The sequence below is a fragment of the Bacillus rossius genome, chromosome 5 (assembly GCF_032445375.1).
Source record: "Bacillus rossius redtenbacheri isolate Brsri chromosome 5, Brsri_v3, whole genome shotgun sequence".
Taxonomy (NCBI): domain Eukaryota; kingdom Metazoa; phylum Arthropoda; class Insecta; order Phasmatodea; family Bacillidae; genus Bacillus; species Bacillus rossius.
The window spans coordinates 56,368,941-56,390,421 of NC_086333.1; the positions used below are offsets into that span (position 1 = coordinate 56,368,941).

Below are 21,481 nucleotides of genomic sequence, written 5' to 3' on the forward strand. Positions count from 1 at the left end.
ACACATAGCATGTAAAACTGACCATAAAAACTTCACAGTTTGAATTGATGTTATTCCAATCAATGCATACAACGAATGTCAGTAAAATAAAATCACTATATTTGAAGTATTACATTATTATGACAATATAAATAACTATTCATTATTTGACTGTGCTACTATTCATTAAATCAATAAAAAGTTGATTCACTGATAGTTTGATGATGAAAACGGATGGTTTTTTTTTTACATACACCTAAATCCATCATTAAAATTCTGATTTATTTTAAGACATTAAAGGAACACACAACAAATGAAAATTACTAATCCAACTTGGTAACAAACATTTAGTCCATTTCCCTGTACCTATTTTCCAGGGTTTGAGGATACCTTAGGACTTGAACGAAATCATGGCAAACAGAGGCTGCCTAGGAAAATGCTGGAGTTGAAGTACACAGGAAGAAGAACCGCAAGGAAGACCAAGGAGAAGGTGGGATGAGCAGATAGTTAAAATGAGTGCAGGAGAGAGGAGAAGAATGGAACAGAGCGAAGGATGAGGAATGGTGGAGGGACAGCGGAAGACGGATGCATTTTACTTTGCTGACCCGGCCACAGGCTGGAGAAGATTGTGAAAATCGAGATGATGATGATGATGATGATAAAACCACCTTTTCCATTCTCAAGAGTTTTGGCTGTCTTCCATATTTTTTCCTGTCTGCAAGAACCCTGACCTTTTGTCTTCTACGTGATAGTCATTGGTGTCAGGTATATAAATAAGTAAATTTGTAGCATTGCATATCTTTACCCTCTCAACATAACATAAAACCATTTGCATAAATAATTTTACCATGTTTATTAATCTTTTTTCAGTAATTGGTTAAATTTCTGGTTCAATGTAAATAACGGCTGATTATATGTTTCAGAGGTATGTTAGTAGTGTGTTGTTATGCTCATAGTTATCATTAGTTTATGTTTTTAAAATATGTTTGTCAATTTGTCTGATCTTTATTTTCATCAACGTAGGATGTGTTTCGTTTTAATGCCCTGTTGAGCGGACCTTCTCCCTCGCGACGGAGTGGGGGTCCGGCGGCACGGGCAGCGGGTCGGGAACGGTGATGCCCAGCCGGTTGAGGAAGACCCGCGTGAAGCGGTCGCAGCCGACGACCTTGAGCACCCGCCCGAACAGCTCCACCTCCCGCCCCACGTTGAAGTCCAGGATGTCGCGGAACTGGTCGTCCCTGGGAGGGGGCAGCGGGATCCTCTGCCGGCTGATGATGGTCCCTGCGTGGGGAAGGAGGGGAGGGGTGGGGAACGGCTCGTGACTCAGTACAAGCACGCAATTTGGAAAGAAACTAACCTTTCATCTCTTACTAAAGCATTACAATTATCATTTTAAGTTTTAACAAATTTTTGTACACAAAGTAAATTTGTATGAAAACTTGGACCCATTTCATAAATTTTTTCCGGCTATTATGAACAAAAATTATTCCAGATTGACTCAGACAGAATTTTATATTTTATAAAAGGGTAAGTTTCCATGAGTTATCTCAATTTCAACTAAAGCTGGTGAAAAACTACCAAATTGATAGTTATCTTGGCTGTCATTGATAAAACCTTTTTTAGATATAACAAAATAAATCATGTATGCATTCAAAATATGAAATCTTATATTTTATATATATTTATATTTTACATATCAAAATGGAAACTCATATTTTTGCAATCAATTTAACACTCGATAATATACGTTACTTAAAAGTGGTGCTCTAAGTGTTGTTATGAGTAGTGTATTGATAAATTAAGTCAACAGCAGGCAACTACGTAGTAACTACTCCTAAGAAAAATATCATTTTAATTTTGTGTTCGTCAACTAAAAGTATCTTTAGGCTATGTCTTTTTCTTATTTTTGTGAAGCAAACGTTAAAAAAAAATAATAATTAGTATGAGATCTACAAATAATCACCTTGAGGTATGCCACTGTTTGGTACTTTTGGCTCAACCACTTGCACCGTCCCATCTTCTAGGAAGAACAGAATTTTGCACTTCCTGATTTGGTACGGATATCGCAGCTCCTGAACCGTTTCTTGGAAGAAGGCATCAAAGCACAGGACCTTGGTGTGAGAATGAATTTAATCAAAATCAACCATTAACAGGTTTACTCTCTAAGAACAAAATTAACTTAGAAAGTAAGAGGCACAATAATTACAAGAATGCTTTTAAAGTACCTATATAAGAATTATTTTCAGCAGCAGTAGCAGACCCAGTTATAAAATTTGGAAATGAGGGTTTTTGTTGGTGTGAAATACTTACATTCCAGTTAAAAGGAAGTCCAAAAGATCAAAAAACCAGCCACTTAAGAGACTATTTTAACGCATTTATATAATCACTTATACATAATTTATATAAATCAGTAGGTAAAACTAAAAGATGTCAAATATTACATTTTTACAAAAAAAATTACCGACTTGAAAGGGTTAGTAGCTATATCTAAATAATTTCAAGATGATAAGCACTTATACTAGGAAATAATCCTCAAGTCTTAAGCTTATTTTTGAGGTCATGTGGTGAAAAAAATTCTAATATATCTGACTAACAACAGATGTTTTGTAATTTGAAGGAACTCATTGCTATCATACAAGGATTTGTGTACCAGATTATGTGACATGATGTTGTCTCTATTTTTCACTGTCTTTTTTTTTTGCAAAAACAACATAAGAAAAGAATATTAATGTGTATTAAAATGTTAATTATGTACCTAAATATTTAAAATTATTGGAAACTGAACTTGAAAAATAAAACAATACGTATTTATACATTTGTGGTTAAATGTTAATTTTCCTTAAATCTCAAACGACATTAAATTCGAACTGAGGGGAAGTTTTCTACCTGTTTTAAAAATATACACATTAAAAAATGTTGGCAATGTAAGACTACACTTTTCCCAAAACAACAAGTTGACACTAAAACTAAGTTTCATCCAACAGAAATTTCTTGCATTTCAGCTAGAATGGAATATATTTTTTTTTTACCTTCTGATTCAAGATTCACAGTATGTGAGAATCGGTTAACATATTCAAGAAAGATGCCCATGAGTATGGGTGAATGTAAGGGAGGCGACGGGAGGATAAAATGCCCCCACCCCCATCTTTTTCAAAATCATACAAAATATATCATTTCCACCAACAAAACAGGGTGTCTACAAAAACCAGTGAATCAATTCAGGACTTTTTCAGACCTTTTAGAAAAATATCCCTATGTTTTTTGTTTTTTTTTATCAAAGTGTGATTTTTAAATCTAGTTATACATTTAACCAAAATTACACATATGCAAATGTCACACGAAACTGTCTACAATTCGCAGGAAACTACAAATTTTTTTTTTTGATCAAGTTAGAAAGTTAAAAAAATTTTTTCATACATAATTTACACGTGCAACTAATAAACCGAAATGAAACTGCAAAAAAAAAACTAAATGTGTAAGGCTGTCGGAAATTAGATTTTACGTGACTTCCCTGACCAGTCCTTTATCCTCCTTATTTTTTTTTACCTGCAGACACCCTGCAAAAAGTATTCGAAAGCGAACAGCAGGTAAATCGGTATGTACTACACTGCCTCGAAACCCTGAAAAACCGAAAATCCTGCGTGACAGTGCCTGCCCGCGAGCGAGTTCCTGATCGGAGCGACTGACCTTCTTGTCGAACGCGATCCAGGGCGGGAGGTCCTGGGACTCGCCCCTCACGTACACGGAGGGGTACTTGCAGGGCCTGCTGCCGGGCAGCGGGGCCCCTCCGATCCCCGGCTTGAAGGCGTCCGCCAGCACGGGGGTTCCGCGCAGCAGCTCAAAGTGCTGCGACTTGTGGAAGCGCGTCTGGCCCACCTGCTCGTCCCCACACGCAATGACTTACACCCAGGGGCGCAACAACAGGGGAGGGGGGGGGCAAGGGTATTTTGCCCCCCCCCCCCCCCCTCTGAAACAATGAAGTGGGGGCAAACGGGGGCAAAGAAAGTGCTGTGTAATCAATTTTTAGATAGTAAAATTGCTTAAATAGCACCATTTTCCCCCGTCACCCCATTTCAATAGGGGGGATCGATGATTCTTTATAAAAAGGTATATTGCCCCCCCCCCCCCCCCCCCCCTTGGAAATGTAGTTGTTGCGCCCCTGCTTACACCCATATCTATCTGTTGCAGCACACATTTCCAGGCTTCTGCCCACACTGTTTTATTCATATTTGAATTGAACATTCAGTTATCCGACAAATAAAAATACATTTTCCAATTAAATTTTTTTACAGTTTTTTTCACACTTCACGGGAGTCTTAAGTACAATTAATCCAAATACATTAATAAAATAAACTACAGTAGGGAAAATAATGTAAAATGGAAGAAATTAATCAAAAACCTGGCAAATGCAATTTCATAAAACCAATAATTGTAAGTTTGTCAGTTGTTTTGTTGATCCAAATGATCAAATATATAAAAATACTACATAATTATAAATTTCAAATCATAACCGCAGATTATTGTTTCATATAAAAACAACATATGTATGATATAGAACTTAGGTAAAAATAAGTTTTTCATAAATCATATTAGGTTCACAAATGTGAATTTTTTAATTTAGTATGTAATGAAATAAATATTATTTTTAAATTTGAAATTAAAATTTGATATCAAATTATTAGGGAAAAAAATGATATTGTGAATTGCGATAAAACTTCATTAACACCGTAAAACACAGAAATGCAAGTAAAAGCAAATACATACATCCTATAGCATCAAAATGCATTTCACAAAAATCTAATTAAGATCATACAAAAAGTAATCGTTTAATGTTTTAAATTCAAGGAATGTCATTATTTACAGACAAAAAATTGTACCTAAGTGCATGGACCAGAAAAAATTTATTTAATTTGTTATAATGTGCATCTCTTGAATCACTTTTAAACCACACATACGCTCTAATTTATTTTTATTGTTCTAGATGTACCTGTTTCAGACCAATGTATTACAAATAATTTTATCGTAAAAACGCAGCACATAAATCTTACCATTATTTTGGTGGAGTAAATATCTCAAAACAGCTTTCATAAAAATAAAAATAATAATACTGAAATCCTCTGTTTTAAATTGAAATTGGACTAAAAATAAACCCATAAAATCTTTTCCCTACAAATTATTAACTAATATTGAATATCATATTATATATACCCCTACTAATTTCCTCACCAGGTGTTTGCTAAGTGTTATTTGCGAGCTCTAAAAATCATGCAACTGATCACAACTGAAGCGGTAAGAATCACAGGGGGTGTGCAAGAAGATAGGTTTGTGTTTAGTTTAATGTTAATATGAAACTGCAGAAAAGGGAAATAGTTAAGATTTATGCTGCCATGTGGCAAGTTTTATGTAAACTACTGAACAAAATGTTTGATCAAAAATTGGGAATAAATTTGTTATCATTTGCAAATATTTTATTATTATTAATTTTTATTCATTACTCTTATATCATAAACCCTGTACAATCTTTATGTCATCTGCATTACTGTTTTAGTTTTATCTGTATAAACCTGCTCTATTTTTTTCCTTATAGGCTATATTTGTACCTGTATTTTTTTTTACTTTCATGTCTGTACTTTTTTATACTTAAAATTTAACTGATATTTTGACATGCCCCATACCATTGTGAAAATATGCATATGATAAAGTGAATGGAAAGTAAATAAGTTCAATGTTTCTTGAGAAAACAAGCCCGAAAGCTTCCAAGATTTTCCTATATTCACGTATAGATATCCCTTTGATTCTGACCGCGTTAATTATGAACATACAGTATACGTGACTTTTTGCCACTAATACATAATCTTTATTAAACACCTTCAAATAATTATAATAATGGCAATGAAATAAAATATTCAACATGGTTTGTGAGACAGAACTTTAAGGCCTGGCTTCACTAGCCATGTTGATTTTATAGTTTTTCACTAACTGCAGATTTTCCTGAAGAAATATCTTAAAAAGTGTGCAAATTTGTACGTGTGACCCAGCTGTGGGATCAAAGGAGCAAAAAAGTAATCATCTTATTTCTAAGTAGTGAGTAAACACAACTAAATTACACTCACCCCTCAATGTAACAATCTTAATTCATTCCAGGAAAATAAAGCACTGATAAAATATATGTTTTCCATAAGAATATGTTAATGCATAATATAAACCATTCTACTACTTTAATTGGGCTCAAAAGTAGGAAATGAAAGCGGGGAATAGCTATTACAAAGTGGATACACTATGGTTTCAAGAAGCGTCAAATTATTTAGTTAATTCCATTGATTTTAATGTAACACTTGTGCCATTGTACGCACAAGGAAATTAAATTGAGATTAAAAAGACCGCCATTTTGAATCTATGAATGCGCTACTTCAAATCATACCGTAATTTGTTAATGTCGTTAGGTACCTACTTCAAAACCACGTTATTTCAAGGGGTGGGTGTAGTCAGACCCAAATTCTGATTATGAATATTTAAAAGACTTTTTACAAATAGCAGATAAATATAACATATGTGGCCATGAAAATTTTCTACATAACATACAATGTAATTTTTGCATAGCGAAAAATCTCAAACTTATATTCAAAACAAATTATGGAAAGAATATGAATAAAAAATCCAACAGTTCAAAATAGTTTGAAGGCAAAAAGTAGACATTAGTTCCTTGGTTGAATGGAGTCTCGCACAAAACTTAGCAAAAAATTTTTATGAACAAAATATTTAAATGACATATCGTGATATGGTTTTGTTATTAAAACTATGGCTTAATCTTTTACACTTTTACATATATATTTGACATCACAGTAATAATAATATTTATAGTTCAAAAAATACTAGTTTTTATTTCTAGAAGTTCAAAGAAATATTTTACTACCATATCTACAATGGTGTTCAAGTGATTGTATTAAAAAAACATAAGTTTCCGTGCAGATACTTTTATTATTAAGTAAAATGAAATGACATGATAATTATTTTTCTTGTAAAAATTATATAAAAACAAAAATTCTTCACTAAGTTTAATTTTGGAACAAAAAAATGAAAATGTAGGTACTTAAGTCACAATTTATTGTGCTTTGGGACAATTATATGATAAAGTACTATTTTAGCTGGCTTTTCATGACAAAAATAATAAAATACGAATAATGATATTCTACAACACTACAGATCTCTAAATTCCCTGAAGTGTATGTTTCAAAATTCCATCTGGTTTCTGAGAAAATAAAGTTTATAAGTTACACTAGGAAGCCTGTACATTGACGTGGCCACCGCAATTTAGTGTTTTAATTGTAGGTATAGTTGATCCCGTGGTTCGGCATATATAAGTAAATATATAGTGGTTCATATTTGTCTCAATTTTTACCTTATTATAGGTAATTACTGCCAAAGTCTGCACAGTCAAACAAGCAACTAATCAGTTAATCACCTAAAATACTGCACTATCAATGGAAAATCAATATGGTTGAATCAATGAACAAGAAAAATTATAAGTTCTTGATAAATACTTTTACATACAGTAGATGACTATGAACTCTACAAATACTGTACCCTATTTGAAACATTATAGCAAATTATTAAACCTTTAAAAAATTCTTACAGATGATAAATTTACATTTTTTACTTACATTGTTTCGAAATGAATATCCTGGAATAAGTGGTAGTGATATATTCTTTAACATTTTTATTGAGAAATAATTTTTTTTAACAAATTATAAACAAAATGTTTACCAAAAATGTACCTAACAAGCTATAAACTCAAGTGTCAACCATTTTGTTTGTTTGGTTGCCATGTCAGTCATTGTTTTGCTGTTGTCAGGGAAACTCTATTTGTAGATGTTTGCGTCTTGCATCCTTTTAAAAACATAACAATGAGAGGAATAAAAGACTAAACCTTACCTTTGCAGTACCTAATCTACACAAGCCAGCAAAATCCAGCGTAGAAACTTTTTGCACACAGAAAGCTTACTACAAATTTAAAAAACTTATACTACAGATGCAGAAAACAATTACTACACTCCATTCCAAAACACATTAATCCACTCCTGTTTACAGCCATTAATCGTCTAGTCTGATGAAACGCTCTACTATTATCTACCTGCTTATAAACAACACCCAACACAGCCTAGCATTTTATTATTTAATTTGGAGAATTAAATATGTATAATGTATTATGTATTACAACTGAGACAACTCACTCAATTGCAAAAGACAATTACATAATGAATAGCACGTACCTATATAGTTTTAAGAAAAAATAATATTCTTACCTGAATTTTTATGAAGACAATTTTTTACATGTAGTAATTTCTGGTTTCTTCATAAAAATTTTAAGACTGGCAATACTTATAAAAAAAATTCTAGACATTTGAAAATAATTTCCTCAATCTCTGCCATGATTTTAAAATTTAGCTTTTAATAAAATTGACTTATTTCTTTAATGTAGTTTTGCTAAATGTGTATTATGCACTCCATTTGTGACATCCAATAATTTTTTTTTTTGCATGTTTTTGTTCTTGCCTTTAGGTGAAGAGAACTTTACTGCAGTCGGAGAACATCTATAATGTGCATTTTAAGGTAAATTGAAAATGTTTTACATATATTTATAGTAGGCAGTATGTTGCGGCAGTACTTACAAAACCTAGTGAAACGCATTATGAGTAAAAAAAAAAAAAAAGCATTTCAATTTTCATCCTATAACAAAAATTATTGGTTAGGTAGCTTGCAAAAAGGCACATTTTTAATAACTGAAATGTCAATGTAAAACAAAAGATCGCGAAGCAAATATTTCAATTTCAAAATCAAGGATTTTTACGCAGTTTTATTAGATACTAAATGTTGTGTTCATATGTTAATTAGTAATAATGTAAATAATGATAATAAAGTTAATCTATTCGTTTCATGATAACCATCCTTGGTTCCTAAAATACTATATTTAATAACATTAATGCCCATCAAATAGAATATACACAAATGGCTTATTTTAAAGTGGTGGATATAAATACCACAAATTTGTGATGGGTCAGTCCCGGTTCACGGTTCTCGGTTCCGTCAGTTCTCGGCAAATAAAATGGCAACGAGAACCGTAGATATAATCTCGGTACTGTTACCACAAAAACCATAAGAGTCAAACAAACATTGTAGGACAATATAGGAAAGACGTAAAAAAAAGGTAGACATGTAATTAAGCACATTCTAGCGACAGGACCCGATCCTACACCGTTAACGCTTATGTGATAAGGGTATTTTAGCCATTTATAATGTACCTTTTGTCCAAGTTTTCTGCAGTTGTAATTATTAATTATAGCTGGAAAAGCTCCTGTAATGTTTGGTTGAAACAATTATGACGTTGCTAACTGCTCAAAGTCGTTTATGGAGTTCGAATTCCTTAGGCGCATTGGTGCCGAAGTTGTATGCGTGTTGCGGCATTAACCTATATATAATCACTTATATGAACACCGTGGAACATATCAAGCTTATCGGTGTGCCAAACAAATCTCTTTGATACCAAAAATGTTCTGAATTACATTTTATTAACTTAAAAAGTTGCACAAATAAATAGATGCAACTTTAAAAATACATTATAATTTTACGACTATACATTGGTTACACGAAATTTTTCCTGTATCAGATTAAATATGTAAAATATCACTGTCTACATAAAATTCTTAAAAACAATCTCAATTTCCCTTTCCCACCCAATAAAGAATAATTTTGGTATTTCCCGGTGAAATTTTGCACAACTGCCATTTAAAATACGAATAATATTACTGTCGTCATCTGTATAAAAAAAGTGTCTCTATAAACTTTATGGAAACAAATCTGAATGTGTATGAAGTAAAGAAGTTACATATCTGCATTTGATGCTTTTAAATATTTATTCTTTTTATAAATATTAATGTTTTTTAAAAGCATTTTTGTAAATATTTAAATTATAATTTTCTAGAGTAAGTGCTCTTATAAAAATATAATATAAAGTTCTGAAAATTGAATTTTTGAGTTCCTCTCATTCTATTTGACGACTGATAAAACAGCATTGCGATAGTTCAAGTAGTTTACCAACAGTATACTGTTTTGAACAGTTGATAAAGTTAAATTGTTGTACATGGTTTGTTAGTTTAAGTTAGTGACATTGTAAACACTCGCAGTGTTTCTTGAGACAGTAGTACTTAAAAATACAATTTTTCTGAGTTTTGTTTTAATATTATTATGGATGAGCACCTATTCTAGGAGACAAACTGTTGAACCATTTTTTGGATTCTTGTAGGTCACATTTCCTGGCTGAACACACTGTTTTAAGCCTTGTTCCACAATTTGCCCTATAAATGTTTATCATTTGTCACATACATGCAGTTTTAAAAATTGTAATTTATTTTTAAAGGTACACAGGGTCAAAATACAGATTTCTGAATGCATATACCAATCATCTTGCTTGATAAGATGCAAGTGATTATTTACACAGTTTAACAAACAGCACGAAAAATAACGAGGCCAAGGAACACAAAAATGCAACGTTGAAGTACCACAAATACAAATTCACACAATGTTTAAAGAAAGGTTAGTTTTATTTCAGTTATATCAAATACTAAAAATATTAGCAACTAATCAAAGTTATAACATGGTCTTATGTTACATTTTGTTCCCAACTGGTGGTTTAGAATCAATTTTATTTCACGTTTTTGTAACATATCATTTACCAATTCAACTCGGGATACTACTACTTATCATAATTTTGAAAACACTTAAGCCGCATGATGTTTGAATTATATTTCACAAATATTCCAAATTGCTACGCCGTTCATCGCTTGTGATGGGCATGTCATCGTCCCTTCACAAGCATCACAAACAGCAGGGATAGTTGGTATCATAGCAGTCCGATCAATTGTCTAGCGTGCACTAATGTAGCAGATCACCTCCTTGCTGGCTTCCAATCAATCAGTGCTGACACACACGGTGCACGCTCTCTCTCTACCTTGTAGCGACTGAAATATACGTTAACCATCTCTTTATGGAGTTACGCGTGTAGTGTTACACTTAGTCGTACTGGCATGCTAGTCTTTTTTTCAATCAGTTGATTTGGTCTGTTTTTATGAATACAGTGCCCTTTTTATTTGTATCCTTGAAAATGTTTTCTGTATATAAGTTCCATAAATTAAAAATAATAAAACAATTTTTTCTCTCTATAAAAATAAAGCTTTAAAAGGTTCTTGATTTTTTGTGGATATGAAGTCTCAGCATGCAGCGTTTCAGAAGTACAGTAAAATGTCCTAAATCACGCATACTCGGATCAGTGATTAAAGCGGATTGTGGAACGTCGACATACCTTAAACCGGGATATAAAAAAAATATTAATATATATATTACCTACATTACAATGGTATTAAAAACAAAAGATGTAATAATTCATCCTAAATTTAAAGTGGAAATGTATCAGTCAAATGTGAAAACCATTTATTGGAAGAAAAAAAAAATTGGCAGTAACAATTAACTCTGAGCAAACTAAAAATGCTGGCAGTGCAACAATTAGAGACAAGATTATATGGTGAATTACGATAAAACGATAAAACAAATAACATCGAAAAGCATGTCAATACATAATAAAAAAAACCAATATTCAAGCAATGAAATGCAATTAAAATCATGAAACTAATCAGCATTTTCAATCAGAACTTAACTCTAATGACAAATACCTAATCTTTTAATTATTAAATTTAACGAAAGTATATTATTTAAAATGAAGTTTGTACCACAATTTATGAAAAAAAAAAAAATCGAAAAAGTTTACTTTTTATAGTTTTGCCACAGTTACTAGTTATCCAATTATACATTATGACCATAGTACTTTTTCGAACAGAGAAATACTTAAGATTTATTTCGATTGTTCCGAATAGTTAGGCATACTTTATCACAAATCATTATACTGTAAAAATGCATCATGTATCAGTCATAACAAAACAGTTTTTGGAGAAATAAGTATCATGGAACATTTAAGTTTTAAGTGTCATATTTATTCAGTTTTACGAATGAAATTGGCATGAAAATAAAACCATTAAATCTTGTCCCTAGCAATATGCCACTTGGCGATTGGAACCCACCCGAAAAAAACTGAATGCAAGCTGCTCGATTGGTATCGGATTACAGAACCAGCTGAACCATGTAGGTTTATAAAAACATTTCACTGCCTCCAAAAAGTTTGGTAACAGCCCAGTCATAATTTTCTTTCTTTACTTCTCTTTCTCTCTATTAAAAAAAAAGGCACATTCGTGCATGTATGTCAAAATTATGCCAAAGATTGAATTAAAAAACAACTTTATAAGAAATAAGTTTATTACACAACTTTTTACAATGTGTTTTAATCTCATTCATGCATTATAGTCCTAATTAGGTATGCACTTACTTCTAGAGAGAACTACAATAAATATCTACAGTACGTATTACGAACACGTGCAAGTGTACACTTACTGGTAGTTACAATTAAGGCTGTCTATGAAAACATAAACACATACGCAGTGTACAGCTCATGGGAAAGTGGAAACTTGATTGCAGCGACAGTTTCCGTGTGAAACATAATGGCACAATGGCAGTAGTGATGCAAGCACAGCTGGTTGTGTTGACACACCATAATGTGTACACATGACACATCTTCTCCTCACCCAATGAAGCATATAAGAAATTAAATTAATGCAGTACACAATCACAGCAAGGTACGTGAAAACATACAGCAGAGTGGCAAGGAAGACGGAAACACCATCCAGAAGCAGACATTTGCCAGCCTTGTAAGCCTTGGAACAATACAAAACACATATTTTCCCTAAAACATTATTTCATTAGGAAAGGTTTTAAATATTGACACAAATAAGGAGATGCTAGTTAAGAGATATATTTTTACCAAATTTTGGAAGTACTACCTTTTAATAGTCAACCTGTCAGTCAGAAATATGTGACTACAAAACAGTAAATTATGTTGCATGACAGAGATCCAGCATGAATAAAAAAATAAATTCCTAATAAGTATACTGGTGCAAGTCAAATTTAGCAGTACTTCAACAAATCTAACAGTATGATCATGACTGAATAAAATCCAAAATAAAATAATAGCTAAAAATTAAATATTTCTTGTTTTATAAAAACTTTAAAGTTTTTGTGTAAAGAGACAGCACTAGAAGAAATATCAACAAAATTACCAACTCAGTTATGTATGTATTTAATGTCCAAAAGTTATTTGATAACACAATATTTTATCTAGATATAAATATTTGATAGTTAAACAAATACACACTGTTCTGTTAGTTTCTAACAGAATTTTTAAAAGCAGTTCACTTAATGAACATAATCATTCATAATCTCTGACGACACAAGTTAGTTTAGGAACGAGAGAAGATTCATGTTTCCAAAACATTTCAAAATGAAATGTATCCAAAGTGATTTTAACAGCAAAACCAACTTTTATCTACTTCAGTCACATGGCAACACTGATGAGACAATATTAATAATACCACAGTTACTAAAAAAGCATTATAATAGACAAAATACAGAACTTAAAACAAAGTCAATTAATATTAATAACGGCTATGGCATTTAGAACTTGTATTGCTTTTAACAGTATTCCTTCAGTAAAGAAACTTGTTCACTCATGGCACACTTGAAATAAAAACCAAATTTATGTTTTACTAATACTAAGAGATGTTTACAGTAAAAAAATTCTACTGTGACACATGTTGCCTGTAAAAAACAAACAACTTAGCAAACTAATACACACTATCATGGTCAAATATTGTTTATCACTTCAGACAAAGAAAAAGTACAAGGAATAATACAGGTCGTAAATACAATACATAGGTCACATTTACGGAAATAGATAGAACTGGAAGAAATTTAACATAGCACATCATCTCAAAAAGTCTTAACACATGACATTCATTACAACTACAGAAATGGAAAAAAATAAAATAATGACATTTCAAAAGTCAAACATCCTCACAAACAACTTCTTTAGGATAACTACAAATTAAAGTTGGTTTCAGTGTTAGTTTATAATACCTATGGCAAATAAATGATTGGACACTATCAAAGTATCTACACACATGGTGCAAAAGTAATTTCATACAAAAACTTAATTGTGACTTATCAAACTCTAACTCCATACATGAAAAGTGAACATTAAAATTATTTTCCTTACATGCTTTACATCATTACTTTAATCATGAAAACTAATTTAACTACTATTGTGTTAATAAGTAAGCTCCAAAAAGTTATCATACCAAACCTTTTTGTAAAAATTCAAAATTATATAGTTTATAGTTAATGAGTGAAATGTACCAAAGAACATTTATTTTTAAATTCAGCCAAACAACAAAATGTTTACAATTTAAACTTATAATGTAGGTCTACTGAATGGACCAAAAACTCGAAAATTATATTATAATCTGAATAGTAATAATACATAATTTGTTTCCTATTAAACTTAATCTATGAGAAAATAAATTTGAAATGTACCATACCATTTTCAAAATATTTCAACTGTAAATTTTTTAAACAATAATATGTAGGCAAAATAGCACTTATGCTTGAGTTTCACGTGTGGCCTTACAGTAATACTTTGCTACAAAAGTACCATAAAAAATATATGTAAGTCTTCCAAAATTATTGAAAGAAACCTAGCATTTTAATCACTTATATTCCAATGTAAAGTATGTTCAGTGTAAATAATTAATAATGAAAACCTATACTAAGATTTTCTGAAAATTAAAATTTTTGTTTTAATATACAAAAACTACTGCACTGAACCGCCCCATCAAAATAATCAATATGTATTGTGATATGAGAAAAAATTAGTGTTACAATTTGGAAATTGACAATGAGACAACTTTACAACATAATACAAGAAACATAATCAATAGTAAACCTTCTACAATTTCTATCAAATTTATTGTTTGTAATGTTTGATCAATTTTTGTGTCAAATTCTTTGTATGTTAGTACTCATTCACGATAGAAATAATACCTTTCAGACATTTACCAAAAACATGTTAGCATCTTTTAGAGACAAATATAAAGAAAATTTAACTAAGATCTTCAATTTTTTCAGGAATGCAAACTTAAAAGCCGACAGCAATTTCACCATCGATTAAACATATTACAGTACCTTTAAAGTTTTCGACTAAGTGCAGACATTTATACGAAGAAACCATTTGAGACTGCAAACCATCAAGAAACCTTCTAATGATAAGCAAATGATATAGAAAATAACCTAGCTTGGAATTTTTAGTTAAAACAGTAATTTGCAGCAACTTTATGCTATATTTATTATAAATTAATACCTAAAGCTCATAAATTCATAAGCATAAACATTTTGCATTTGCATTGTTTTTTATAAACTTTTTATTCCTCATATTGTCATATATTATACTTGTACTTTAAGACAATATGACATCAAATTTATAAACTAGGATTAATTTTATGTTCAGCGTATAAGTGTAACTGTAGCAAAGTACATTCTGCTTACGGCGACTAGCACATAAGTCATTAACTCCACTTCAATGTGACTAATAGAATAATGGCACATACCGGTAAGTCATTAACTCCACTTTCATATGACTCGTAGTATAATGTATGAACCATAAAGCAAATATATAAGTAAATAATGTTGAATAACAATGCAATATACAGCTCAAACACTTCTGAAATCATGAATCAGGGTGAGGATGTGAGCCAGTTATTCTATCAAGAGGAATGCTACCAACAGGAAACCTCGGTGAAATGTTCATACCCACTTCAAGAATGACTAAACCACAAATACTGAGCACACACCACACAAATTACCTTTTTTTAGGCATATTCATATCATTATTTGCAATATCACATATCTACATTCATTACCATTCACATATACACAGTCACACAAACAAATGTGAACACACAAAAAATTCATATGCAGAAAAAGAAGGTATATTCAGGGTTTTACAAATACACGGAGAACCAACCAATTTCAGGATTTATTTAGAATACTTTAAAAAATGTATAATATTATAGATTAGGTTGATTTTTATAAGCAATAGGCTAATTGAAACATGGTGTGAAACATACCTAATATTTTCAGGAAAATCCCAATTCTTTACGTTGGATATATACAACCTTTATCGGAGATAATTTACACATGATTTAAGCGAACAGTCACCAACTGTTTATGTTTAAAGTGTGACTATAAACTGAAGTGAGGCATCAAAAAACAAAATTCAGTTGGCAAATGGCGGTGAAAATTGAAGTTTTACAAATTCAAGCACCATTATTGTTTATTTCAGGTCTTAGTCCTGACTTGTGGACCATTCCTTCAGTTTTCTTAGCTTTTCATTACTTTTGTGACCTGTGGACAAAGGCTCTGAAGAGTTCATAAAAATATATGGTGAGAAAGTCCCTTTGAATAACAACAGGAATAAAAATTAATAGCAGTTTCATGAAATTTCTGTTGTACACTCCTCATTTTTTGCTTAAACTTTGTTATAAAATAAAAAGAATATTAAAATTTCCAACCATACAATGAAGGAAAATGTACTTTTTTCTCATTTTCATAAACTAAATACCCACATTACAATGTCTAATGCAGTTTAAATTTCTAACTTTATAAATTAAAGAGCTTTTTTGGTCAGTCACAGCATATTCCTTTTTAATTATTTATTTTATAAATAAAAAGCACAAATTAACACTAGGCAAAAATACTGCCACTTAAAAAAAAATACAAAATGAAATAAACACATTTCATATTTACCTGAATTCAGAATATATACTATTATATTTTTTAAAAATATTTATTAGAATGTTACCTGTAATATTGTAATGTACATATTGCCTTAATAACAGTTAATGATTGAAGGTAATATAGTTAAACTTGATTGAAGTGACTAGATAAAAATGCAGCTTAGACCAAAAATGTCTCAAGGTGTGATGCATCTACTGTGAAATCCTATTGTGGGTTCCCCCTCTTCCGTATCTTCTTTCCCTCCTGCTTTTTCATGATTGATGTACAGATGCTCATAAAGGATATCTTTTATAAGTTAAACTGTTCAACAGGGACAAAACACACACGATACTCTTATGAGCATGCAGTCTACACACATAATGTGTCTCGTGTGATACTGATAGTGATTTCCCCCTCCCCTCCACCATTAAAAGACTGCTTCACATTGCACGTTGAATTAATTCATGTCACAACTTTTGTTTTATGTGTGTGTGAGCTGGCCCCTACATAATGTGTCTATCTTGAAAGGTGTTCATGATGCAACTGTACCCAATCATTATTGTTTTTGAATGAGATTTCCCACGCTTTCAACTAAACATAGCATAGGTACCGTGACAAAACTGCAGCCATCGCACCTTTTATATTCCTTCAGCTTCACGATAAACAAGTAAACAGCGTGCTAGTTTTATATAGAGGGAACTTACAAAGAGTAGCTTGCTGCCTCTTCTGTCTGTCTCCGTGGCAAAGAGATGGTGGGGTGGGGGGGTAAAAAAAAGAGGAAATGGAAACAATGGTATAAAAGATAGCAGTCTTCTCGTATGTCTTGTCTTATTAGGAAGTGCTGGAATTTGATGGGTCATAAATATATTGAAAGAGGGGGGGGGGAGTGGCCAGCCTAACACTCTCCTGCCAGTGTCGTATTTCTTACGGGCCAATAAGCTGAGAAAAGGAACACCTAAGATATTTTTGCCACAATTAAGGGGGGGACCCATCTGTAGATTAAAACGGTAATTAAGAATTTTCATGAATGACAAAAAATTCAAGCAATGAACATGTTCCAAAGTAGCCAATTGTCTCATTTTGGTTTTGGTTACAGTACAGGGTCTAAAATATTACTTTCCAACATCCCTGCTGTAAAAACTCTCAAACATTTATCTTTGGAAACCTGGGATAGCCTAATTAATTAGTACAGTTATATTTATTACTAATGTATATACTATAAATTTTATTACTGCACTCAAGATTTCTGTCCACAACAATTAGTTGTACACTGATCATTGAAACATTACCACTTTCCACTGGAGTTTGACTCGACAGTGGCTCGTTCTTCTCTCCACTTCCTTCGCGCACTCATCCATGCCACGCCGCAGCATTGTCCTTCACCATCGCTCATCGCACCCAAATGGCTCGCCAGGCCTTCTTGCAGGTATCGCCTCCCTATAGATCCGGTTCACTCAGAAACAGGGCCACTTGCCCTCTTCGCTGATCGCACAGGTATTGCCAGTATCACTTCCCGAGGGAAAGACTCTCTCCCCTAATCAAAGAACTCCCGTGGAGGCCGGCATCAGTCGCTTATATACCTGTGGCGTCCTCGAATGGACGAGAGCAGCTGTGATATGTCGCGTCATCCCAGGCAGACCCAATTCCAGAAACATCCAGAATGGTCCCAAGTCACCCCAAGTCACTGCGGTATCGTCTGCATGGTTGGAGAACTCTTGAAGGGAGGCCGTTTGAAGGGTCAGTGACAAAAGCTCAAGGCGGGAGGGTGCACGGGGAGCAGAAGGGGAGGTAGCGAGGACCCTTGCAATCCAGCCAGGCACACATGGCATGCCTTACATCAATGGACGGGGCGTGATGTCAGTGGCCTCCAGCCCACTCCGAACCTGCTGCGTGTCGCGGTCTTGTCTCTCACATACATAACAATATAAACACAAGCACTAGGCCATCAAAGGTAACACACATACACACACACCACAGCTAGACTTTAAATCTTCCCAGCTGTGACTGCTCTATAGATCAAGTGGTAAAATAAATGCTCTTAAACCTAGCACATTGGGAACTATGGCCATTTTGGTTTAGCAATTTTGTCAGATAATAAAATTTGTAAAAAGTTTTAATAAGTTGCTCTATGTCAAGAAAAAATTATATTTAAATACGCCTTATGTAGTGTCTATGATTCTGTTCTCTTGCTCTCTCTTTTTTAATTGTAACAAATCAAACACAATATAATAGGTTCTGTTGAGTTACAGCAACAGTCAAAGTCAACAAAGTCCAAATCCATTTGGAAAAAAATTGGCTTGAGCAGCATGATTGGTAGTGGATTACAGAATGTGGTGAAACGTAGAATGCTGATTTAATGACGAACGACTCCAACTGTATACAGAAATGTAAAACGCAAAAATTTAGCCATAGACTGGTGTAATTAGGTAGTACGACAGTTATTTTATACTATTTTATACTGGTGGTGGTACACTGAAGTTCGATCATGGAAAAGTACTCTTAACAAGTTATAAAAGATACCAAAAATTTACATACATATGGTAAATCATGACTGATAGTTTAGTTAAAAGTTGATAAGATACCTAGGGTTAAAATCCCTTAATTTAAATTCTTTTCACCCCCTTTTGCTAAGTTTTCTTTACTTTACCACCAATATTTGAAAAAATTTTATGGTTCCTTGTAATAAACTTGTAAATTTATTATTTTCTTTTTATGTGATACTCGTAAATAGGGAGTTTCGGATTCAGGGAAATAATGAAACAGATGGGGACATAGTACTCGCCAACCACAAACCACATATCAAACTACAAACCTCAAATTACATTTACCGATACACTGGCATGTCACCTCCGAACAGAATAACTGAACAGTACACTCACATCTCACCCCACGCAGCATCAGGTGATACCCACGTGCGACTCCTTGCATTTTCTCTCACGCAACACCTTCCGCAAGAACTTTTTCTTCTTGGTCTTTTTTTTTATGCATCCCGAGGTAGTGTCGTACTCTGAACGTCCTAGCAGGGGCGTGTTGGCATTCACCTCTGCAGCAGCAAAATCAGTCACACGATTCCTCAAGCATGTTTCAGACTCTGTGTTGAAGTACATGCTCGAACTGGTTGCGATTTCATCAACGCCACCGTAGTCCGCAGCACAATCAACATCGTTGCACGCTTCAATTCCTACCTCTTCCACAATAGAATCTTCTTTATCCAACGTAAATCTGCAGTACGCATTTTCCATTGTGATGTCAGAGGCAGGGTCTATATCGTGATCATACACAGATACCCCAGAATTGTCAGTGGAAGTTACAGTTTCCTCAGCCAGCTCTTTCAACGGTGGCAGAACTACACCCTTGGTCATCGCTAGACCAAGCGCAGAAGGGTTGCCATCCAGCATGAGGTTACGAAGGTAGCGATTGCTGTTGTCGAGCATCATGAAACCTTCGAAGTCTGGGCAAACGCTCAAATCAACCCCCATCTCATCAAAGTTGTTATTCATGACGTTATCGTATGTGGAGATTCCCACACTGTCTGGAACTTTGAGCGTGTCCATTTTGACACACTTCCGCCCAAACTGACTCCACACATCAACCTCCTCCTCCTCTTTTAACCAACTGTTATTGTCCACCATATCGCAGAAACTGGAGTCTATTTCCACACGGGGGATCTGAAAGCGAGTAGCCATTGGCGGCTTTGCATAATCTTCACAAGGGTTTATATTCTCTAGATGGAAAATTTCCCCGCCCAGACTGTGATATGTGCTGACGCTGCCAAAACACTCATTTGCTGACTCCCCGGCACACGGGAAATCCCCACACATTGTCGCATCATCCGTGAATGAGAAATTACCTGGGAAGCTGCCCAGCTGCTTGGCAAAATCTCCAGACAAATAATCGAAGGTTATGTCCAGCTGATGTTTCTTCTCGCCGTTCAACGAAGGTACATCTGAACACGACCTCGGTGTGGAGAAACCACAGGTGCTTACAGTACTAAAAGGGTGTACAGCAGCCTCTTCACCCACCGGCGAGAAAGGTTTACCACAAACATCGAAGGAACCGAAACTACACTCAAAAATGTCTAACTCACGAGAGCTTACATCCCCATAGGATGCGACGCGTTCACAGTCGGTGGCACCTGGAAACAAATCAACGCTAGTGAGACTGTTTGCGTCAGGAAGATTTAATTTATTCTGCGCTTCAGTACCTATAACATCGTGGCAGGAAGTGTTGAAGTTTCCGCTGCAGTTCGAGAACAGAGGTTGTGCGACGTGGTCCTCCTCACCCGGCGTCGCCACGGGCAAGTTGTTGTTGTTCTCGCCGGAGCTGAGCATCTCGTTCAGCAGGTTCTCGGTGGCGACCAGGTCCGGCCGGGGAGGCTGCCGTCACTTGGCGTGGAGGCTGGTGCGGCGGTGCAGGTGCGTGTGCCGCTCCGAGATCTCCGGGTCGTGCCGCTTGTAGTACTCGCTGAAGTCCAGCCGCGAGCTCAGCAGGTGGAGGCTGAAGTCGTCCTCCGCCAGCAGGTCCATGAGGAACTGCCTCACAAGGTCCTGGAAAAGTTTTATTAAGTCTACTAAAAAAACACATCATCTGGCAGTGGTGGCAAGGAAAGAACAAACAATCAGCACGACCTGCAGGGGAAAGTACAAACAGCATAATCTGCAGAGCAAACTAAGAGCTTCTGACTCAAGACGATTATTATGTTACCACTTCTAGACAGTGGTGATGTACAGGTATG

The 21,481-nt window shown here is 34.0% G+C and overlaps 2 protein-coding genes across 6 annotated transcripts in view; both read right to left on the reverse strand.

Annotated features, from left to right (window-relative positions):
• Nucleotides 1–8,334, reverse strand: part of LOC134531820 (EF-hand domain-containing family member C2-like) — a 40,478-nt gene extending 32,144 nt beyond the window's left edge. For both annotated transcript variants that reach the window (XM_063367775.1, XM_063367776.1), the window contains exons 1-4: nucleotides 7,641–8,334; nucleotides 3,667–3,855; nucleotides 1,943–2,090; nucleotides 1,037–1,260 (exon numbers count right to left, since the gene is read on the reverse strand). In XM_063367775.1, the coding sequence (XP_063223845.1) occupies nucleotides 1,037–1,260; nucleotides 1,943–2,090; nucleotides 3,667–3,855; nucleotides 7,641–7,694 (615 nt within the window). In that variant the 5' untranslated portion in view covers nucleotides 7,695–8,334. The remainder of the gene's footprint in view (nucleotides 1–1,036; nucleotides 1,261–1,942; nucleotides 2,091–3,666; nucleotides 3,856–7,640) is intronic.
• A 12,794-nt stretch (nucleotides 8,335–21,128) lies between these two features.
• Nucleotides 21,129–21,481, reverse strand: part of LOC134531821 (gamma-tubulin complex component 3) — a 41,666-nt gene continuing 41,313 nt past the window's right edge. For all 4 annotated transcript variants that reach the window (XM_063367778.1, XM_063367780.1, XM_063367779.1 and 1 more), the window contains one exon: nucleotides 21,129–21,293. In XM_063367778.1, the coding sequence (XP_063223848.1) occupies nucleotides 21,129–21,293 (165 nt within the window). The remainder of the gene's footprint in view (nucleotides 21,294–21,481) is intronic.